The following is a 24,955-nucleotide window of genomic DNA, read 5'->3' as shown; positions in this document are numbered from 1 at the left end:
GACAGCTCTAATACACTGCACTATGTAGGTAGTTCAGTGTATTAGAATAGCGATCAGGGCTTCATGCCTTCAAGTTCCCTAGTGGGACACAAAAACAAGTTAATAAAAATTTTGTAAAAAAGTTTAAAAAAAATAAGTTTCATGAAAAAAATAAGTTTAACAGCCTTTTTTCCTATAATAAGTCTTTTATTATAAGAAAAACAAAAATACATAAAAAGTACACATATGTGGTATCCCCGCGTCCGTAATGACCCAAACTATAAAAATATCACGCTATTTTACCCGTACGGTGAACACCGTAATTTTTTTTTATTAAAAACGATTCCAGAATCGCTGTTTGTTAGTCACTACCCCTCGCAAAACAGAATAAAAAAAGGGATCTAAAATTTGCATGTACCCCAAAATTATACCATTAAAAACTGAAGCCCGTTCCGCAAAAAACAAGCCCTCCCGCAGCTTTTTTGACGGAAATATAAAAAAGTTATGGCTCTCAGAATATGGTGACAAAAAATAAATTATTTGAAACAAAAGTGATTTTATTGTGCAGACGCTGCAAAGCATAAGAGAAACGATATACATCTGGTATCGCCGTAATCGTACCGACCCGCAGAATAACGTAAAATTGTCATTCATAGCACATGGCGAACTCCGTAAAAAAAATTATAAAAAACATCAGAATTGCAGGTTTTTGGTCACCTTGTTTGCACAAAAAAATTAAATACAAAGTGATCAAAAAAAATCGCACGTACCCCAAAATGGTACCAATGAAAACTACAGATTGTCCCACAACATATAAGCCCTCACACGGCTCCGGTGGAGAAAAAAAAAAGTTCTGGCTGTCAGAATATGGCGATGCAAAATGTGCAGAGTGTTCCAAAAGCGGATAAGATCGGGCGCCATTTATCAGTGCGACACCGGCCACATATCTATGAATTATTATTTATTTACCCCATTATTATACCCTCTTATTATGCCCCTGATGCACTCCGCACAGATTACATACGCCCCCACATCATAAACTGAAATACCAGCAAAACCCCAAACAAAACTACCACTAAGCAAAATCTGCGCTCCAAAAGCCAAATGGCGCTCCCTCCCTTCCGAGCCCTGCAGCGTGCCCAACGGGCAGTTTATGTCCACATATATGGCATCGCCATACCCGGGAGAGCACGCTTAACAGTTTGAGGTATTTGTCTTCAGTGGCATGAACTGGGCACAAAATATTGTGCACTAAAATGGCATATACCTGTGGAAATTTGCAATTTTCACTTTGCACCATCCACTGAGCATTCATTTATTATAGAAAAAAAAAACCTGTGTGGTCAAAATGCTCACTTTACCCGTTAATAAGGGGTGCCGTTTCCAAAATGGGGGTCACTACTTGGGGGTTTGTTTTACTATTTGACCCCAGAGCCCTGCCATTGTGGGCTAATGCTGTGAAAATCACCAAAATAGGTCTCAAATGCGCCTTTCACTCCTAAGCCCTGTTATACATCCAGGCAAATGATGATAAATGCCTTGAGGGGTGTAGTTTACAAAATGGGGTCACTTCTCAGGGTTTTACACTCTACTTTGGTACCTAAGGGAGCTCTGCAAATGTGACATGGCGCCCATACACCAGTCCAGCAAAATCTGTGCTCTAAAAGCCACATGGCACTCCTTCCATTTTGAGCTCTGCCATGTGCCCAAACAGCAGTTTAGGGCCACACATGGGGTATTGCCGTACTCGGGAGAAATTAGGTAACAAATTATGTGTTTGTTTTTTCTCCTATTACCCCTTGTGGAAAAAAAATTGGGTGCAAAACGACATATTTTTGGGAAAAAAAAAATAATATTTCATTTTCACTGCCTCATTCTAATACAATCTATGAAACACCTTTGGGATCAAAATGCACCCCTAGATGATTACCCTGAGGGGTATAGTTTCCAAAATGGAGTCACTTCTCAGGGGTTTCTACTGTACGGGTACCTCAGGGGCTCTGCAAATGCGACATGGCGCCCAAAAAACAATCAACCAAAATCTACATGCCAAGTAGCACTCCTGCCATTCTGAGCCCTGTGGTCTATCCAAGCAGCAGTTTATAACCACATGTGGGGTATTATCGTACTCGGGAGAAATTGGTTTACAATTGTTGGGGCGCTTTTTCTTCTTTATTCTTTGTGAAAATGAAAAAAATTCAACAGGGGCTATTGAGGGACTATATACAGAATTATGTGACAATAAATAGTATTATAAGTGACAGCCAGCACGGTTTTACAAAGGACAGAAGTTGTCAAACCAAACTGATTCGTTTTTATGAAGAGGTGAGCAGAAGCCTAGACAGAGGGGCCGCTGTGGATATAGTGTTTATATGAAGAGGTGAGCAGAAGTCTAGACAGAGGGGCCGCTGTGGATATAGTGTTTATATGAAGAGGTGAGCAGAAGTCTAGACAGAGGGGCCGCTGTGGATATAGTGTTTATATGAAGAGGTGAGCAGAAGCCTAGACAGAGGGGCCGCTGTGGATATAGTGTTTATATGAAGAGGTGAGCAGAAGCCTAGACAGAGGGGCCGCTGTGGATTTAGTGTTTTTGGACTTTGCAAAGGCATTTGACACTGTCCCCCATAGACGTCTAATGGGTAAATTAAGGACTATAGGTTTAGAAAATATAGTTTGTAATTGGATTGAGAATTGGCTCAAGGACCGTATCCAGAGAGTTGTGGTCAATGATTCCTACTCTGAGTGGTCCCCGGTTATAAGTGGTGTACCCCGGGGTTCAGTGCTGGGACCACTATTATTCAACTTATTTATTAATGATATAGAGGATGGGATTAATAGCACTATTTCTATTTTTGCAGATGACACCAAGCTATGTAATATAGTTCAGACTATGGAAGATGTTCATGAATTACAGGCAGATTTAAACAAACTAAGTGTTTGGGCGTCCACTTGGCAGATGAAGTTTAATGTAGATAAATGTAAAGTTATGCATCTGGGTACCAACAACCTGCATGCATCATATGTCCTAGGGGGAGCTACACTGGGAGTAATAATCTGCAGCATCATATGTCCTAGGGGGAGCTACACTGGGGGTAATAATCTGCATGCATCATATGTCCTAGGGGGAGCTACACTGGGGGAGTCACTTGTGGAGAAGGATCTGGGTGTAATAATCTGCAGCATTATATGTCCTAGGGGGAGCTACACTGGGGGAGTCACTTGTTGAGAAGGATCTGGGTGTACTTGTAAATCATAAACTAAGTAACAGCATGCAGTGTCAATCAGCTGCTTCAAAGGCCAGCAAAATATTGTCGTGTATCAAAAGAGGCATGGACTCGCGAGACAGGGATGTAATATTACCACTTTACAAAGCATTATTGAGGCCTCATCTAGAATATGCAGTCCAGTTCTGGGCTCCAGTTCATAGAAAGGATGCCCTGGAGTTGGAAAAAATACAAAGATGAGCAACGAAGCTAATAAGGGGCGCGGAGAATCTAAGTTATGAGGAAAGATTAAAAGAACTAAACCTATTTAGCCTTGAGAAAAGACGACTAAGGGGGGACATGATTAACTTATATAAATATATGAATGGCACATACAAAAAATATGGTGAAATCCTGTTCCATGTAAAACCCCCTCAAAAAACAAGGGGGCACTCCCTCCGTCTGGAAAAAGAAAGGTTCAACCTGCAGAGGCGACAAGTCTTCTTTACTGTGAGAACTGTGAATTTATGGAATAGCCTACCACATGAGCCGTCACAGCAGGGACAGTAGATGCTGCAAAAAAGGGTTAGATCATTTCCTAGAACAAAAAAATATCACCTCCTATGTGTAGAAATTTTTTACTTCCCTTTTCCCTTCCCTTGGTTGAACTTGATGGACATGTGTCTTTTTTCAACCGTACAAACTATGTAACATTTTAGTGGAAAGAATGTAGATTTTCATTTTCACTGCATAATTCCAATAATTCAGCAAAAAAACTGTGGGGTCAAAATGCTCACTATACCGCTAGATAAATTTCACGAGGGGTATAGTTTCCCAAATGGGGTCACTTTTGCTGGGTTTGTACTATTTTGGCCCCTCAGTGGCTTTGCAAATGTGACATGGGGCCGCAAACCATTCCAGCAAAACTGTAGCTCCAAAAGTCAAATGGCGCTCTGTCCTTTCTAACTTCCGCCATGTGTCCAAACAGCAGTTTATTACCACATATGGGGTATTGCTGTGCTCAGAAGAGTTTGCTGTACAAATATTGGGGTGTTTTTTCTCCTTTATCTATTGTAAAAATGAAAAAATCTGAGCTAAAACTACATTTTATTAGAAAAAATTTAGATTTTCAATTTCCCGGCATAATTCCCATAAATTCAGCAAAAACCGTGTAGGGTCAAAATGCTAACTATACCCATAGAAAAATTCCTTGAGGGGTGTAGTTTCCAAAATGGGGTCACTTTTGGGGAGTTTCCACTGTTCTGGTCCCTCCAGGGCTTTGCAAACACGACATGGCACCGAAAACCATTGCAGCAAAATCTGCGCTCCAAAATCCAAATGGCCCTCGTTCCCTTCTGAGCCCTGCCGTGGGTCCAAACAGCAGTTTATTACCACATATGGGATATTGCCGTAATCGGGAGAAATTGCTTTACAAATGTTGGGGTGCTTTTTCTCGTTTATTCCTTGTAAAAACGAAAACATCGTATGTTTTTTCAGAAAAAAAGTAGATTTTCATTTTCACAGACCAGTTCCAATAAATTTAGCAAAAAACCTGTGGGCTAAAAATGCTCACTATACCTCTTGAAAAATTCCTTGAGGGGTGTATTTTCCAAAAATGGGGTCACTTTTGGCGCTTTCCACTGTTTTGGCACCACAAGACCTCTTCAAACCTGACATGGTGCCTAAAATATATTCTTTTTTTTTTTTCTTTATCAAAGATTTTTATTTTGAAAATATAAAAGTACAGAAACATTTCACGGTTTGTGCAAAAAAAGGAAATTTGCACGCAGTGCAATACATTTAAATGAAGTATCATAGTGTAACAACAGTATGCATATATATACATGTATAAGAACAACAGTAAAAGGTAGCCTCCCACCTATCAGAATTGAGTGATAAGAGAGATATAACGGCAATAACTGTACCATGTTCGTGTCAAATCAGTGCAATAGTCAGGGAGACCGCCCCCCCCCCCCCCCAGTAAAGTGAAAAGTGACACATATAAGAGCACTTGTGAATATACGGACACACAACACATAACACCAGACAACAAAGGGAAAACACATACAGACAAAGCGCCTCCGGTAGGAAATATAATTTGTTCAGAACATTCCATCCAGCCAGAGAGGCAAATCAGCACCATCCCGGAATCCGGACCACACCATCCAAGTTTGGACGAAGAGCCCTGATTTGTCCCTATCAGCGGACAGCAACTCCTCCATCCTCATAATCCCGTTCACCTCTGTTACCCATTCTGCCAGGGACGGTACAGTATGCGACTTCCAGTGACGAGGTATCACCGTTCTCGCTGCGGTCAAGAAATGTCGAAAGATCCCCTTTTTGAGGTGTGGGAGTGATCCAGGAACCATAGAAAGCAAGCCTATGGAAGCCGAGGTTGGAACCTCAGTATGGAAAAGCTTGTTGCCTAGATCAAAAATCTTTCCCCAAAAGGGACGTAGCATGGGACAGTCCCACCAAATATGCAACATAGTTCCAGGAGCCCCCCCACACCTCCAACAATCAGCCGACACATCAGGGTATAGCCTATGTAACAAGGTCGGACAACGGTACCACCTGGTAAGTATTTTGTATGTCTTTTCATGGGCAAAACAAGACATCGGTAATTTATGGGCTAGAAAGAAGGCGGTGCCCCATTCCTCTTCAGAGTGTCTAACCCCCATTTCCTCGTCCCATGCGGCAGTGAAGGATAATTGAGAAAAAGAAAATTTTGGCAGGAGGATCCCATGTAGGTGGGACAACACATGAGAAGGGGCTGTAGGCAAGGACAAGTAGAGTTCCAGAGGAGTCTTATCCTGTAGTAATACCAAACAGTCACCCATGGAGGAGAGATAGGACCGCAACTGCAAATAGGACCACCAGGTTGACCGCCTCCCCGGACAGGCAGCAGATACATCAGTCATTGGCAATATGGCACCGTCTGGAGTAAGGGTCTCAGACAAACATCCACCATTTCCTCTCTCCCAACAGAGGAATGTATCAACACCCTCCGCCGGAGGGAAAGAAGGATTATCAAATAGAGGAGTCAAGGGACCCGGGCGATGGACAAGGCCCGTAGTACCCAGGATCCGTTCCCATACCATGAGAAACTGACGTGTGAGGAAAGGTAGAGAGAGAGTTTGTCTCTGAAGGACTGATAGCCACGGCAGAGAGGACAATGCAAGAGGAGACATAGCCTTTTCAATGCGCACCCATTGCTTACCTGTTTCCGAACGGAACCAATCCACTACTCTCATAATTATCGCTGCTTGATGGTATCGTTTAAAGTCTGGGAGACCCGCGCCCCCGTCTATTTTTGGCCGGCTAAGGACAGCAAACCGGATACGAGGCTTAGAGGAGCCCCACACAAACTTGGTTATGGCCCTATGTAAAACCTGGAAAAAACTGGATGGTACAGCAATAGGGACGGTCTGGAAGATATATAGAAATTTGGGCAAGATATCCATTTTAACCGCATTAATACGCCCAAACCACGACATTAGGTTCCCGCCGTATTCCGCCAAGTCCTTCATGGTACGCTGTAGAATGGGCGTATAATTCAGAGCATACAAATCCGACTGTTGTGTGGGGACATGTACCCCTAGGTATTTTAAAGATGTAGGTTGCCACCTGAGCGAGATGGGCAGCTAGAGGGTGATCCAAAGAGATATTCAAGGCCTCCGATTTAGAGTAATTGACTTTAAAGTTACTTAAATGACCAAAGCACTCAAACTCCTCCGTCAAAGATGGCAAAGAAATCATGGGAGTTGTGATGTATACCAGAAGGTCATCTGCGTATAACGCCAATTTATGATGCTGTGAGCCAACACGTATACCATTAATATTAGGGTTGTTCCGCAGTGCCACGGCCAGGTGTTCCATGACCAGAACATACAAAAGATGCGAAAGTGGGCACCGCTGTCTCGTGCCATTAGCAATAGACAGAGGATCAGATAATAGTCCGTTGAAACAAACTCGAGCAGTAGGCCTTTGGTACAAGGCCATTATCCTATCCACCATGGTGGTGCCAAGGCCAACCTGCGTCAGGACACTGCGGAGGAACACCCAGTGCACTCTATCAAAAGCCTTTTCGGCATCTATCGAGAGTAAGCACATCGGTATCTTACGGGTTTGGCAGTATGACGTCAAAAGGAGAGTTTTGTTCGTGTTATCCCGTGCTTCCCGACCACACACAAACCCCACCTGATCATCCACGATCAAGCCAGGCAACAATGGCGATAAACGAGAGGCAAGCAACTTTGCGAAAAGCTTCACATCTACATTGATTAGCGATATGGGCCTGAAGTTTGCGCACACTGTTGGATCCTTGACTGGTTTTGGTAGGAGAGTTATATGAGCCTCGAGGGATTGAGGCGCAAAGGGACACGAGGAGGACACCGAATTAAAAACTTTCGTCAGAAAAGGAGCCAATTGATCTTTAAATGCCTTATAAAATTTATTATTAAACCCATCGGGCCCCGGGCTCTTGCCCAAGGGTGACTCTCCAATAGCACGCTCCACTTCGGCTTCCAAAAAATCCTCCTCAGGCTCCAAAGCCACCCCCTCTACCAAGGTCGGCAACGCAGTATCATGAACATAACGGTCGATTTTATCCTGTAACGCCTCCGCCTGCATATCATGAAATTGGCCTTTAATATTGCATAGCGCCGAGTAATAGTGTTTAAAGCAGTCATGAACCTCACCGCCCGAGGGAGATGAAACTTTAGGAATATATGACGCTTGTGTGCGGGGATGCAGTATCCGTGCCAGAGACCTACCGCATTTATCCGCATGTTCGTAGGAGTGCTTACGCATCCGATCCCTGAACCGAGCGTGTGACTGATCTATCAAAGAACGCAAGGATTCTCTCGCTGTAGTGAGCTCCGCAAAAATCTGTGAGGATGGGACCTGTTTATGACAGGATTCCAGATCCCGTATCTGAATCAAGAGACGTGCAATAGCAAACCCCTTTTCGCGCTTCAATCGTGCCCCATTTTGTATTAGTACCCCTCGAATGACACACTTCAGTGCCTCCCACTGGAGTGGCAAGGGAGTAGCTTCATGTTCATGAACCTCAAAGAAACCGGTAAGTGAATCTTTAATGGCCGCCACGCATACTGCATCCCGCAACAAATTGTCATTACGTTTCCAGGATTGGAAATTAGGCAACGAGTTAGGAAATGTGAGATTCAGAAACACAGGGGCATGATCCGACCAAACCATAGGGCCCACGTCAGAGGTAGGATGCCAGGTAAGCAAGTGGTGGCTAATCAAAAAAGAGTCTATCCTACTGTACATGTTATGCAGTGGGGAGAAATAAGTGTATTCTCTTACCTGAGGGTGTAGAATCCTCCACACGTCAATCGACTGCATGGAATGCATCACAGTTTTCAGTGCCCCAAAATGCGACTTAGGGACAACAGACCTGCCCGAGGAGGTGTCAAGTCTGGAATCGAAAGTCAGATTAAAATCACCTCCAACAATTAAAACGCCCTCAGTGAACTCCTCCAATTTCCTTAAATACAATCGGCCCACTCGTGCCTGGTCCTTATTGGGGAGGTACATATTAGCCAGAGTAAAGATCTTATTACGTATGGATAGCTTGAGAAAAACATATCGACCATCCGGGTCAACCAGAACATCAAGAATTTTATAAGAGCGTGACCTTATGAATACATATACTGGCACCCTTGGACTTGGATTCCGGGTTGGTACTGTGGAACCAGGCCGGAAAATATCGGTTCGTGAACTGTGGCGTATGGCCCGCCTGAAAGTGGGTCTCTTGTAGGAACAAAATATGTACCCGCTCTTTATGCATGTTATATAAAATTTGTGCGGTTTTTCTGGGACATTAAGCCCCCTAGCATTAAAGGTACAAACCTTCAATTGTGCCATCGCCACCTCTCACTGAAGGAACTCGCAGAGCAATGCACTAAGCAGAGGCGAGACGAACAGCAACAGGACAAACAAGGAGGGAGACCCGACAACAAAGAGAAACAGACAGGTGAAATAATCACCCACTCCTTGAGCTACTCAAGGAGAAACAATCCAATATACACCGGATATAACCAGTGAGTCCCTAAGAGGAGAAGTGTCAGGACAAGGTCTAGCCAGCGCCCCGCTCCCCCCAACCCAGTGCAAATATCACACATCTTAGAACCAAAACATGAATGGAAAGAAGATCAAGGCAATTAGCTCAATATCACGAGAAAATGAAGTAATGGCCGATATTAGGTCAGGATCCAACAGAGATGCCAGCATAACAATACATTCCCGGAAATTTACACAGTTACCGCACGAGTATACAGGCATGTAATTAGTAAAAACGTAGATAATCACATAACATACATAGTGCAGTAGGACTGGCGGCTGAGGAACATTAATTAATCACGGGCAAATGGCCTATCTGATCACCTGCAGCCCCTGCCCAGAGCGAAAGAACCAGTATAACAGAGTATCACATGAACACATCAGACTTTCGCCTCCCAAGATATAAGCAGTAACAATTGAACTTAACAGGCCTAAGCTGACTGCTGGCCTAAAAAAAAAACATCCAGACGAAATCACAGCGGATCAGCACGTCGCCCACCAGGACGACCCATAGGAGAAGCGGGAGAACGACCACGCCGGCGTGGCCTTGGACGCTGTGGTGGTAGAGGTACATACGGCCAATCAGGCAAGGAAACTCTCGGCACCTGGAGGGCAGCACAGAAGTCCGGGACATCTCCTGGGTCTCGAACACTCAGCAATGTCCCGTCCCTGCGAAACTGTAGCTGGAGGGGTGACCCCAGGAATAGGAGATCTCATGCTCTCTCAGCACATCCAGTAAAGGACGAAGCACTCTGCGTTTGTCCAGGGTCATCTTGGACAAATCGGATAACAACTGGATCTTGACCCCTTGTAATAAGACTTCTCCTTTATCTCGGGCAGTGGCGGATTATCATTAGGGCGTTTCGGGCGGTCGCCCGGGGCCCAAGACTGCCAGGGGGCCCAAGGCTCCCAGCGAGCCTATGACCGCCCGAACCCCCTCATGCCCAGTGGCGTCGCTAGCACCGGAGGGAGCCCCGGTGCCAGGACCGCACCTGTCAGGCGAGGGGAGCTTTGCTTCTACTTAGCAGCCGTGGTCTGTGCTGCTTTAGAAGCTCCCCCTCCAGCCCCCCTTCCCTGCTCTAAACATCTCTGCTGCTAGCTGTCGGGACATGGGGGAGGGGAGACTGTCGGCGGGCTCTGTGCTGTGAGCAGGAGAAGAGCTGCAGTGAAGACATAAAAGGTAAGTGCATGTGTGTTTAATATCCATATTCATGTGTGTTTAATGTCCATATTAATGTATGTTTAATGTCCATATTCATGTATGTTTAATGTCCATATTCATGTATGTTTAATGTCCATATTCATGTATGTTTAATGTCCATATTCATGTGTTTACAAGGTGTACTTTGTGTATAATGTGCATACTCGTGTGTAATGTGCCTACTTAGTGTATAATGTGCATACTCGTGTGTACTTTGTGTACTATGCATACTTTGTGTATAATGTGCCTACTTTGTGTACTTTGTGCATAATGTGTGTACTTTGTGTACTGTGCGTACTTTGTGCATAATGTGCGTACTTTGTGCATAATGTGTGTACTGTGCGTACTTTGTGCATAATGTGGTACTTTGTGTACTGTGCGTACTTTGTGCATAATGTGCCTACTTTGTACTGTGCGTACTTTGTGCATAATGTGCGTACTTTGTGCGTACTTTGTGCATAATGTGCGTACTTTGTGCATAATGTGCATACTTTGTGCATAATGTGCGTACTTTGTGCATAATGTGCATAATGTGCGTACTTTGTGCATAATGTGCGTACTTTGTGTACTGTGTGTACTTTGTGCATAATGTGCGTACTTTGTGCATAATGTGCCTACTTTGTGTACTTTGTGCATAATGTGCGTACTTTGTGCATAATGTGCGTACTTTGTGCATAATGTGCCTACTTTGTGCATAATGTGCGTACTTTGTGTACTTTGTGCATAATGTGCGTACTTTGTGCATAATGTGCATACTTTGTGCATAATGTGCGTACTTTGTGCATAATGTGCGTACTTTGTGTACTGTGTGTACTTTGTGCATAATGTGCGTACTTTGTGCATAATGTGCCTACTTTGTGTACTTTGTGCATAATGTGCGTACTTTGTGCATAATGTGCGTACTTTGTGCATAATGTGCCTACTTTGTGCATAATGTGCGTACTTTGTGTACTTTGTGCATAATGTGCGTACTTTGTGCATAATGTGCATACTTTGTGCATAATGTGCATAATGTGCGTACTTTGTGCATAATGTGCGTACTTTGTGTACTGTGTGTACTTTGTGCATAATGTGCGTACTTTGTGCATAATGTGCCTACTTTGTGCATAATGTGCCTACTTTGTGTACTTTGTGCATAATGTGCGTACTTTGTGCATAATGTGCCTACTTTGTGTACTTTGTGCATAATGTGTGTACTTTGTGCATAATGTGCGTACTTTGTGCATAATGTGCCTACTTTGTGTACTTTGTGCATAATGTGCCTACTTTGTGCATAATGTGCGTACTTTGTGCATAATGTGCGTACTTTGTGCATAATGTGCGTACTTTGTGCATAATGTGCGTACTTTGTGCATAATGTGCGTACTTTGTGTACTGTGCGTACTTTGTGCATAATGTGCCTACTTTGTGTACTTTGTGCATAATGTGGTACTTTGTGTACTGTGCGTACTTTGTGCATAATGTGCATAATGTGCGTACTTTGTGCATAATGTGCCTACTTTGTGCATAATGTGCCTACTTTGTGCATAATGTGCCTACTTTGTGTACTTTGTGCATAATGTGCCTACTTTGTGCATAATGTGCGTACTTTGTGCATAATGTGCGTACTTTGTGTACGGTGTGTACTTTGTGCATAATGTGCCTACTTTGTGTACTAGTGTTTAGGTAGTGTTAGCAATAGTTACGGCGCGGCAGGGTGGTGGTGGAGAAGGGGGGCCCAAGTTTGGGTAACAGCCCAGGGCCCATGGTCTTCTTAATCCGCCACTGATCTCGGGCCTTCCTCATGATCTGCTCCTTTAGAGAGAAAAAATGGACACGGCATAGCACATCTCTAGGCCTATCAGGATCCGGGTTACGAGGGCCAAGAGTCCTGTGAGCCCTATCCAGCTCCAATGGATCATCAGCAGGACGCTCCAGCAGGGAGTTAAACAAGGACTGTAAGACAGGTATGAGTTGCCCCGAAGATATATCCTCAGGAATACCCCGGAGCCGAGTATTGTTACGGCGATTCCGATTCTCATGATCTTCAACCAGGTAAAAAGAGCATGAGTCTGCTGGGAGTGATGATCCAGCCATTCTGCATGAGAGACTTGCTGCTGTGTAACAGTGGAAACGTCGCCTTCTATGCTCTGAACTTGATCGGACAATTGAGAGACATTAGTCGTAAGAGCCTGTATCTCAGATTTATAGGTCATCTCAAGACGATTCACATAACGCTCCATGTCCTGTTTAGTGGGCAATGTGGCGAGCTGGTGTCTCAGGCCCTGTAAATCATCTCCCATGCTAGCAGAGCCGACACTGTGGGGAGAGGAATGTAGATCCAAATCCCGAGGAGAAGCAGGCATCGATGCAGACCCCAGCCTGCCAGAGGATGAGGAAGGAGAGACCCGGGTGCCATGACTAACACCACGTGGCGAGCAGGACGGAGCGGGAAGCGCCATGACAGTTCCAGAAGGACCCATCTCCACCCCCGCCTGCAGGGAAGGAAACGGACCCAGGGACCCAGAGACCGAAGAGGGGGTACTGTCGGTACCTGATGCTGCAGCGGCAACCCCCGAAGAAGACTCCTCTGCAAGCGGGAATCCTGTTCCAGTTCGTCTCCCCTCCAGCGGCGCCATCTTGGGAGACGGCCCGGCAGCAGCGTCAGTGAGGAATCTTTGAATGGAGCCGGCTGAAGACATCTGCCTCGTACAGTATGGAGTCCCCGTGGTTGCCTTAGATTTCCTGACCATTAGGTAAGTTCAAGTGTGTCTTTATAGTATGCTTATGAGCGGGTTATGGAAGTGCAGGAACGGAGCTCTCAAGCAGCACGTCTGGTCAGCGCCATGTCCAAGCCACGCCCCCCCTAAAATATATTCTAATAAAATAGATGCCCCAAAATCCACCAGGTGCTCCTTTGCTTCGGAGGCTGGTGCTTCAGTCGATTATCACACTAGGGCGACATGTGGGATATTTCTAAAAACTGCAGAATCTGGGCAATAAGTATTGAGTTGCGTTTCTCTCGTAAAACCTTCTGTGTTACATAAATTAACACATGTCAGATTTGCAAAAATCGGCTGTGTCCACAAGGCCAAAACAGGCTTAGACACTAAGGGGTTAATATATCATTTATGTTATTTATCGGTGAATGCCTTAAAAAAACAAAAACAAATCTATAAATTATATATAGGAAACGCCAGAATCGCTGTTTTTGGTCTTTGGTACAATTTTTGGGTACATATGACTTTTTGATCATATTTTATTCCAATAAATACTGTAGCTCGCTTCGCAAAAAAAATGGCTCTAGCGACAGAAAAATAAAAATCTTTTGGGTATTAGAATATGACAACACAAAACTTTTTTTTTTTTTAACGCTTTTTTATTTTGGAGTAAAACATAACTATAGAAATTTGGTATCACCGTAATTTGAATGACCCACATAATGACGTTTTACGCAATTTTTACTGCACAATGAACGCCGTAAAATCAAAACCCATTGAGGAATTGCTGTTATATTTTACAGAATGAAATGTGGAAAAATAATTCAGTACATTAAGTGGTGCCATTAAAACATGTCCCGCAAAAAACAAGCTCTCATAAGGCCATGTTTAAAGAAAAATAATAAAGTTACGGCTCTTGAAATGCGGGGATGCAAATGGATACGTCAGGATGCGGTTAAAATGTATTTATTTTTATAAATCAGTAATATATACCATCACTTTATGAGCGGTGGGGGTCTGACCTCTGGGACCCCCACCGATTCTGAGAATTGGCCTTATTTCTCAAAACAGATAACCAATAAAGATTTAATTTCCATAATACATTAATTTTGGAAACAATTGGTACAAGATTCAGGGAGGAGGATGGTCAGAAAGGATATGTGGAAGATAGCCAACCCGAAACACCAGAGAAATATTAGTAGAGTTACCTGTAGCAAGGTCAATTCTTGACAAAAAGGCATGGGAGTACTCAAGATTACCGACTTTCTGATATTTGGAGGCCTGAATTTTTAGAAGAAAGGGCCATCTCTCCCAGAACCAGTGCTGGAGCGGTCAGTTCGCAATGTTCCAAAATCATACCCTGTTTGTCCTTGCCCAGGTTCGTGTGTAAACATATGTTAGTTATTAATATACATTTATTGTGGTAGAACATGAACAACTTTGTTGTAGATTAATATTTGCTTCCGGTGGTAGAGGTCGGTTAAAGGGGTTTTTCAGGCATGGACAGCCGATGACCTATCCACAGGTCCAAATGTTGGACCCCCACGATCATATACTGATGATCTATCCACAGGATAGGTCATCAGTATATGATCGTGGGGGTCCGACATTTGGACCTGCACCGATCAGCTTCTCCAGTCTGCCTTCCAGCACCAGATGTCCTTGCCAGAAGCAGATGGCTCCGGTCACAGAATAGCGGCCGATGCAGTACTGCAGTTCAAGTGAATGGGAGCAGAGGTGCAGTTTTGCAGCACGGCCACTATACAGTGTACGGAGCCAACTGCTTCCGGCTCCAACTACTACATACCCTTCAAAACATCCGGCAGCCAGAGCAGCTGATGGGTCCGGGTGTTGGACCCTGCCAATCATATACTGATGACCTATCCTGTGGATAGGTCATCAGTTGTCCGTGCTAAGACAACCCCTTTAAACTCTTTGCTGCTATACATTGCTCCATTGTTTCCATGATCTTGTTCTTTATTGTTTTTTACCTTATTCATCCACCTGTAAGGGATTGAGTAGCAGTACAGTCGTCTTCTGGGGTAGACGGGATCTCTGCAACAGGCACACAAAAAAATTGCTGTCCACACAGCAGGATTGTGGTACCACGAGCGTCGGCAATTATTATTATTTTTTTTAAAAGGTAGAAACTGGAATAAACCAAAAAACAAGCAAAAGAAAAAACGATGCTGCTCCTGCTCTAACTCCACATGAATTTTTCCGAACTAACACAGGGCAGGCTTAATACCTGGCACAGTATACAAACATAAACAATGCGGTCCATACGACCTGATCTGTAGATAGATGCAAGGCACTTATAGCAACGGCTCCTTTCCCCAGGCTGAGAGACCGGTCTAACTGATCTGAAGACTATTAAAAAAAAAAACATCACACCTGATCGATTAAATAAGACATCCCAAAACCAGGTTGGTGAGGATAGACTGGGGGCTAATCTTCTCTCCCCATTCCAAAAACCAGGCCACATTACCAGGTTTTAAACAAAACCTACCTAATGCTGCAAAGGAAAACTTTTCCCTGCTGAACCTACTCCCCAGTTGCTTTCGATAGAAGAAGCCATAAAACTTGGGGAATTATAAAACGTACACGGTCTGTCACACACCTTTGGGACACCTCCACATTCTACCTACAGGAGCTTTTATGATGTCCCATTCTAAATCCATAGACTTTAATATGGAGTTGGTCCTCCCTTTGCAGCTTAAACATATTCCACTCATATGGGGTCTTTCTATAAGATTTTGCGGTGTCTGTGGGAATTTTGGCCCATTTATCCAGAAGAGGTCAAATACTGATGTTAGAGGAGAGGGCCTGGCTCACAATCTCTGTTCTAGTTCATCCCAAAGGTGTTGGTTGGGGTTAAAGTCAGGGCTCTGTGCAGACCAGTCAAGTTCTTCCACAACAAACTCCCCAAACCAACCAACCAACCAACCGACCGGCCAACCAAACATGTCTTTATGGACCTTGTGCACTGGGGCACAGTCATGTTGGAACAGAAAAGGGCCGAACCCCAAACTGTTCCCACAAAGTTGGAAGCTACAATTGTTCAAAATATCCTGTATGCTGAAGAATTAAGATTTCCCTTCATTGGAACTAAGGAGCCGACCCCTGAAAAACAACCCTATAGCATTATCTTTCCTCCTCCAAACTTTACTGTTGGCACAATGCAGTCAGGCAGGTAACGTTCTCCTGGCATTCACCAAACCGAGACTCATCCGTCAGACCCCAGATAGAGAAGCGTCGCTCCACAGAACACGATTCCCCTGCTCCAGAGTCTAGTAGCGGCGGCTTTTTACACCCCTCCATCTGACGCTTGGCATTGCGGTTAGTGATGTAAGGCTGGCATGCTGCTGCTCGTTCTCCATGCCATGAAGTTCCCGGCACATTTTTTGTGTGGATTTTAAGGAGATTTATACTCTGCAGTTATGGAGTCAGCGGAGTGTTGGTGACTTTTCTGCAATTTGCACCTCAGCACTCGGCCCCTGCTCTGTAACTTTACGTGGTCTGCACTTCGTGGCTGAGTTGCGGCAGTTCCTTCCACTTTACAATAATATCAGTCACACCTGATGGTGGAATATCTGGGAGGGAAGACATTTCCGGAACTGACCAGTTACACCGGAGACGTCCTATTACAGGACCGCGGTGGAGGTCACTGATCTCTTTATAACGACCCGTTCTATCACTAATGTCTGTAACGTGACTGCAGGGCGAGTGCCGGATGTTATACACCTGTGGTAATGGGACTGAAGGAAACACCGGAATACAACGATTAGGAGGTGTGTCTTAATACTTTTGTCATTATGGTTTATCTGTCTTCGTAAAGGAAAAAAAAATATACGTCAACACAAAACCGCTTCAAAATCAACAATAATCTAATTTCTTATTGCTAGAAAAATTAATGACCAAACCAGATGTCATTGAGTCAGCAGAAGTCCCTTCTGTGGATCGTGTTTCAACACTCAGTCTCAAATAGTCCAAGAACCAACATACAGGATAATACAGACCGCCAGTGCCTGATATTCTCAGGTTACCTGGGGTTCTTGTACTTTTAGGAGTATATATAGATTTGGACTAATTGGATCCTGCACCCAAAGTCCATCCAGTATTCGTTTTGGTATATTTGGATCCCATCCAATTTGGTAAGTGATTTTAAATAGAGTTGTTGGGGGTGTTGAATAGCTGCCACTTTCTTTTAACATAAAGCCCAGTGTAGCCGTCAGTTTTATGGGGCTTTGTTGGAGTGTGACCACTTTCTGAGGATAGTTGTCGTGTTGTAATGGAGAAAAGTATTGTAGACGTATGACAACTTTTTTTACTGGTAAGACTTCATTCACATCTGCGTCGGGACTCCGTTCATGGGTTCCGTCGGAGCATTCTGTCAGGAGATCCCATGAACGGAGCCCAAACTGAAACAAGCAGAAACCATAGGTTTCCGTTTGCATCACTATTGATTTAAATTGTGACGGATCCTGTGCAAATGGTTTCCATTTGTTGCCGTTGTGTAAGGGTTTTGACTGAGTGAATAGCGCAGTCGACTACGGTATTGATACCGTCAATACAACAGAACCCTTACACAACGGTGACAAGCGGAAACCATTTGCACCGGATCCGTCGATATTGAAATCAGTGGTGATGCAAACGGAAACCTATGGTTTCTGTTTGTTTCCGTTTGGGTTCCGTTCATGGGGGACCCCTGACGGAAAGCTCAGACGGAACCCATGAACAGAGTCCTGACACAGATGTGAACGAAGCCTTACAGAGTAGATCACAGATGTAAGCTTTGCAGGTGGCTTAGATTCCTCAGGCATTGCATGGTACAGAAAATGTTAAGCTCTGAGGGAGAATCAGAGTAAAATTCAACAAAACAGTGGCAGAATGCGTCCACGGGGTTGGTAGATTTAGCATTAATATTTTCCTAGTACGTAGAATAAGAGAAGTTGTGAGGTGGGACAGAGCATAATTCCATCGTAAACAGCATGTGACCTCACCCTCAACTTTAATAATAAAAACGCGAAGTGGGGGATTGTGGGAATTATGTCACTCATATTCAAAAGAGGTGAGATATTTTGAGAATTCATAAAGTTATATTTATCAGTGTCTCTATCTTAATACATAGGATTACATAATGGTGAAGAAGACATCTGGTGACTGTGGGACCCCCAGCAGCCGTCCTTGTGTGTCCGGAGGATGGTGCAGGACCCCGAGCCCCATCATGGAGCCTCCACCTCACTCACTGATACATGAGAGAAACAACGAGAAGATCCTGGACCTCACCCACAAGATCATCGAGCTGCTGACTGGAGAGGTGACACTGTCGGGAATGCTGGGACATTATATAATAACACCAGGTATAATGTGTCTGGGTGATGACTGTCTCATTGTGTGTCAGGTTCCTATAAGATGTCAGGATGTCGCCGTCTATTTCTCCATGGAGGAGTGGGAGTATATAGAAGAACACAAGGATCTGTACGAGGACGTCATGATGGAGGACCACGGGAACCACACACCTCCAGGTAAGAGGGATCTCTACAAGGACGTCGTGCTAGAGGACCACCGGAACCGCACATCACAGGCTAAGAGATGTGGGTTTTTTTTTGTTTGGTTTTTTTAAGTTATCTTGATAGCCTTTACTTAGGATATTCTGGCCGTGTTCTGCTGGTTGACATCATTGCACGTTTGTGGTCAGCCCCTGTGCATAATCATTTATTAATACGTGTATGTGGACACTCCTTCTACTCTTTTTGTTTGACCTGGAATTTATTTATTTTTATTTTTTTTACATACAAGTACTATATAAGGTTATAGTGTCTTGACAAGTGAAGATTTGATTAGCAGATGAATCAGACAAACCATTTTCTTGTAGCTCCATGAATAGATCTCTTCCTTCTCCTCCTCTATCTCCTTCTCCTCTTTCTCCTCCTCCTCCGATTTAGGGTTCACTCCTCTAGGGTAATATGTGGCTTTTTGGCAAAAAAGGCAAAATCTTCTCGGGATCAGATTTGTAAGGCAGCTACTCCGTCGTTTCCATATATCTTCTTCAGAGATGTCCTAAATGTTTCCTTAGGGCATACGTAACTTTTAGTGGGAAAGTTCTGCCAGTGCCTTTTCAACCCTATGATTTTATTTTTAATTTCCTCTTGATGAAATAGAACATTGATAATTGATTTGTGTCTTTGGGGTGGCAGACCATATTTTCTTACTGTGTTTCTAGTAGAAATCAAATTAATTGTGTAAATCTAGTTGTCTAATATAACTCATTACTGGCTCCCAAATTGCATCTTGAGGTAATATCAGAACTCTTTGTTGGGAGCTTCACAGATTGGGGTTTTCATTTCATAGCAGCAAAACACACGCGTTTGAGATCTTCATGCAAAGGCCATACTCTGCCTTATTTTTATTCTTTCCGTAAATTTCTCCATGTCACTAGCCAAGCCGATTCGTTCACACACAACCACATTGGAGGGCAAGTTCACATGAACTATAATATCCTTATCTTGCACTTCATGGCTGAATACCCTCCGTACATTACCATGGTCCCACTTCTATCCTGTTTTCTTTGCTTGTAAACAGACCTTCTAACCTCGGGGTATCCTCTATGTCAAATGTTGTAGCATGCAACAAGAACATATTCTAGAGGACTGGGTGCTTCCAAATTTTGTGGCAACGCTCACTTTTATGTTTCGGAATGACCATGACCCTATAAAATGAGGTCCGCCAAGGCGTTTTGCTAAATTAGGGTGTGTGTCTTCTACAGATGGATCCAGTAGAAGCTATCCACCAGAGAGATGTCCTGGTCCTCTGAATTTCCAGGATTGTCCAAAGGAAAATCCCAATGTCCCCCAGGATTATAAGGTAGATAGAACTGAGCCCTGTACCAACTCTATATAGGGGTTGTGTAGACCACTGTGATCTCTCATAATCATAAATGTGATCATAGTCTGTTGGGGGTTTCTTACAATGATCTAGTAGACTTCTCCAACTGTCTGCTGAATTGTATGAAATCTGTACATCTGTCATATCAGGGGGAAGATCTGATTAATAATAAATTGGAGGTTAAATCAGAAGAAGAGGAGACGTATGTGATGGGCGATCAGCAGTGTAAGGAGGATGAAATTCCAGGAAATATGAGCACAGGTGAGTAAGAACCATATTGAAGCCAGGTTATATATTCTTTTGGAGAAGTGACTCTGAATATTCTTTATATTTTATAGTAGGAGTCACATTATTCCTTATAATACACACCCCGTCTGCTGCAAAACCTCTTTATAGAGAGGAAAGTGAACTTCCTGTCCACTATTTATTAATTGATTACTAAAAAGCACCCAAATGCTTTCTATAAAGAAGGTCTGATGCAGATGAGGTGTGAAAGAGACAGGTGCTTTGCAGCATCAGAATCTGAAATCCAAATTTAATGTTTTATACAAATATTATTTAGAAATTTCAATGGGAAATTTTTCTTGACGTGTATTTTTAAATGTTATACAAAAGTTAATAGGAATGTTATAAATGTGTCTGCTTTGTGGCTTAACGCAAGTAAAAATTATGAAATGCTTTTTAATCCTAACAGATCATCCCAGTAAGAGCTCAGGGGGAAACTTCCTTATATCACCAAATTACAAAACAGAAGATAAAGAAATCATGAAACATTCTTCAGTAGAAAACGTCATTACACTTAATGTACATCCAGTACGTCACAGTACAGATCTGTCATCTAATATTCTTCATCACATGGAACTTTCTACTGATCAATCACAGATTGTCACCACAAGTAAAGACCACACAGGGAGTAAAATGTTTCAATGTGGTGAATGTGGGAAACAGTTTACAAAAAACTCAAATCTTTTTATACACCGTAGAACTCACACAGGGGAGAAGCCATACTCCTGTTCAGAATGTGGGAAAGAATTTCACAGGAAATCAATTCTTTCTAAACATAAAATGATTCACACAGGGAAGAAGCCATTTCCATGTTGTGAATGTTGGAAATATTTTGCTACTAAAGACAACCTCAGGCATCATCTAAGAATTCACACGGGGGATAAACCATTTGCTTGTTCTGAATGTGGGAAACGATTTTCCCAGAAATCAGTTCTTATTGACCATCAGAGAATTCACACAGGAGAAAAACCATTTTCATGTGCAGAATGTGGGAAACCGTTTATCCAGAAATCAGGTCTTCTTAATCATCAGAGAATTCACACAGGAGAAAAACCATTTTCATGTGCAGAATGTGGGAAACAGTTTTCTCAAAAATCCGTTCTTGTTGATCACCAGAGAACTCACACCGGGGAAAAGCCATATTCATGTGCAGAATGTGGGAAAAAGTTTACCCAAAAATCAGGTTTTGCTGAACATCAGAGAATTCACACAGGTGAGAAACCATATTCATGTCCAGATTGTGGAAAATGTTTTAATACAAAAGCCAAATTCCATTATCATCAGAGAACTCACACGGGGGAGAGGCCATTTCCATGTTTGGCTTGTGGGAAACGTTTTATCCAGAAATCAGTTCTTACTGAACATCAGAGAATTCACTCAGGGGAAAAGTCGTTTTCCTGTACTGAATGTGGGAAATGTTTTACCCAGAAATCAGATTTCAATAAACATCGGAGAACTCACACCGGGGAGAAGCCATATTCATGTTCAGAATGTGGGAAATGCTTTGCCCAAAAAACAAATCTTGTTCAACATCAGAGAACTCACACGGGAGAGAAGCCATATTTATGTTCAGAATGTGGAAAATGTTTTACCAGGAAAGCATATCTTATTTATCATCAGAAAAGTCACACAGGAGAGAAGCCAAATTCATGATCATAACAAATGTTTAACCGCGAATAACTGTGTTCACTTTTCGTGGAATTAACCTGGATCTGACAAATCCTCGGCTGGAATCCAAGGAGGCAAAAGAAGAGACTTTGTTTTGAATCACTGAAGCTGAGTAGTCACCATCAACCCCGCTTCATATCACTGTAGTTATAATACTACCCACATTACAGGAGAAATGAGTGATTAAAAAGAATCTGCAAGAATGAGCAATGTTCATTATTATCACGGATTCCACACGGAAAAGCCACAGGTTATCCTAATTGAACGAAAATGGGGCTATTTATCATGTAATTCCTTCGTAGCATCCGTGGCAGAAATCCGAGTGTCAGCTTTGAATTTCTGCCACAACTTCTTTGTAAAATACTCATCACGATTTGCCATAGGCAAATCCTAAACGTGTGAACACAGCCTAAAACTAAATTTTCAGTTATGGAGTTTTACTTTACAGATAAAAAATCCATTACATATGTGTAGGAAGTGCCCTTACTTTTTGTGATGTGTCCCCTGCACTGATCTCCTATCATCCTCCCATGTAATATATTTTTGCTGATTTTTTTAAGAATATATAAAAGTATTTTCATCTCGCATTCAATTAACCTTATTCCACTATACTAAGAGCGCTTGGTCAATTAAGTTTTGTCAATTTATATTTCATGTTTAATATGAAATTTCCTAGTCATCTCAATGACCGTCTACCTAAGATTGCATGGAGATGTACTGTATTGGGTCAGAAAAACACCGATTTGTTAATCTCTCATTTCACTCTCTCTAGTGTTTTCCTGGTCCTTCGTAGGTGGCAGACAACCAGAGGGCTTCCGGGGGTTACATATCTTTAATTTTGAAACAGCAAAGGAGGTCAGAGTGAAAAACTGTTCTCTCGCCGCTCTTAAAAAAAAAAAATTGAATACAATGTCGAAGCAGGGAGCAATCAGTTGCCAGCTTCGCCATTCAAGAGGGTACAGGCCGCGTTAGGCCTGCAGCCTATAAGACGCCTGACATGATCCCTGCACAGGCCGGCGTGATGACGTGACTAGATCGCACCGGCCTATGCAAGGTTCCCATCTCTACATCTCATAGGCTGCAGTACTGAGGAGACTCTTTTCGATGTGGAAATGGGGCTAGGTGAGTATAAGATTTTTTTGTTTTTGGGGGGGTCATTATTTATAAAGGGGGTGAGGCACTTTTTACAAGAGGGTGTATGGCACTGTCTATAAGGGTTGCATGTGTGGCACTTGTAGCGTCCATTCCATATCCATTAAAATAAAAAACAAACAAAGCAAATATGATGCTGCAGATTATTACTCCCAGATCCATAACTTCAAATTCATCTCATTAAACCTCATTTGCCAAGTGGAGGCCCAAACACCCAGTGTGTCCAAATCGGCTTGTAATATATGAACATCTTCCATAGACGGAACTATACTACGTGTACCAGAACCAGCGCTACTACTCCCATCCTCTATATCACTAATAAATAAGTTGAAATACAATGTCAGCCGCACAGCCTTGTAAATCGTAGGTGGGTGCCGACCTGCCCAGGTCAGGGCTAACAGACCTGCTGTAGTAGAATCCAAAAATAAGGCAGCACTCCAAGGTATAAGCAAGGTAGAAAAAGGTGCTTTGTTGGTCCATATACACACGACGTTTCAGCTCAACACAGGAGCCTTTCTCAAGTGACTTGAGAAAGGCTCCTGTGTTGAGCTGAAACGTCGTGTGTATATGGACCAATAAAGCACCTTTTTCTACCTTGCTTATACCTTGGAGTGCTGCCTGATTTTTGGATTCTAATAAATAAGTTGAATAATAGTGGTCGCAGCACCACTTATAACCGGGGACCATTCACAGTAGGAATCATTGACCACAACTCTCTGGATTCGGGCCTTGAGAAAATTTGCAGTCCTAGTACGGTGGTCTGCAGTGGCCAATTCAAGGTGTAACTAAGAGTGTTCAGAAATACCTCTGTTACCACCAGTGGGTTGTGGACTCACTGGGCTATTCCACCGGTTTGGTTTTGGGCCACCTCCTGACGGCGCTATTTACGTATCCTTCCTTTTCACCCTTAAACCCCCGTACAGGGATCTAGACTTCGCTTTGGGCTACAAGGTCGCTGCCTCTTGAGGTGGTCCTGGTGGGAGTAGCGGCCGGCCCAGCAGACCAGGATACAACGGTATAACACACCGAGGGTACAGGCAATGGCAGATTGGCCGATAATAGATAGCAAGTGTGGACTGGACTCCGATACAAACAGGAACCTTTGCAGGACACAACTAGATTGCACCAAAGTTTCATTGCATGAGGTGAATAGTGGAGGTGCCTTAAATAGTCCAGGAGCAAACAGGGATTAGCAGATAAGTTTTTGATTTTGAATTGCGTTTGCGCTGGCCCTTTAAGAGCGTCTGGCGCATGTTATAAAAGTGCTTGATATCCAAATGCATAATCTATACGGGAGAGACATCTGGTTATAGCAGGAGAAGATCTGATCGAGGGGGTGACGATGTCTCCATAAATCAGTCCACCCCAATTCAGCTGCGAATCCTTGCCGGTTGGTATTTTCAGGCAGAGTTCCCCCTTCCGCCTGCAATCTATCCAGAGGGGGGATTACATTAAATCAGACCCAAAGACAAAGTAGGTTAGTAATAGGAAATCGGGAGGCAAATATGGCGGCTAGTTAATAACAAACCTCTGGTGAGGCCGGAGGAGAAATATACAGTATAAGGGTATACAGCTAACACGTACATATAGGAACATATATCGTCCTCCGGCAGCCAGAGACCTGGATAGGAGCCCATCGCACAGATCTAATGTATGTACCGGGAGACTCGTCGCACGTTTATCCCCCGGCGTCCGTGGCTTCTTTAACCGCTCTACGTATCGGACGTTAATTGAGTCTCCTGGAGATAAATGAGGTGCAGATGAAACTGCCGCAAATAACAATAAGCCCCAAA

General features: G+C 43.4%; 1 protein-coding gene across 1 annotated transcript in view; it reads left to right on the top strand.

The window, feature by feature from the left end:
• Positions 1–22,597, top strand: part of LOC142721924 (uncharacterized) — a 65,655-nt gene extending 43,058 nt beyond the window's left edge. Inside the window, exons 9-13 of the mRNA XM_075848869.1 lie at positions 18,301–18,489; positions 18,574–18,697; positions 19,939–20,036; positions 20,207–20,318; positions 20,752–22,597. Coding sequence (XP_075704984.1) covers positions 18,301–18,489; positions 18,574–18,697; positions 19,939–20,036; positions 20,207–20,318; positions 20,752–21,995 — 1,767 coding nt within the window. The 3' untranslated portion in view covers positions 21,996–22,597. The remainder of the gene's footprint in view (positions 1–18,300; positions 18,490–18,573; positions 18,698–19,938; positions 20,037–20,206; positions 20,319–20,751) is intronic.
• The last annotated feature ends 2,358 nt before the right edge of the window (positions 22,598–24,955 follow it).

The sequence above is a fragment of the Rhinoderma darwinii genome, unplaced genomic scaffold, assembly GCF_050947455.1.
Source record: "Rhinoderma darwinii isolate aRhiDar2 unplaced genomic scaffold, aRhiDar2.hap1 Scaffold_529, whole genome shotgun sequence".
NCBI lineage: Eukaryota > Metazoa > Chordata > Amphibia > Anura > Rhinodermatidae > Rhinoderma > Rhinoderma darwinii.
This window is presented reverse-complemented; position numbering and strand designations above follow the sequence as displayed.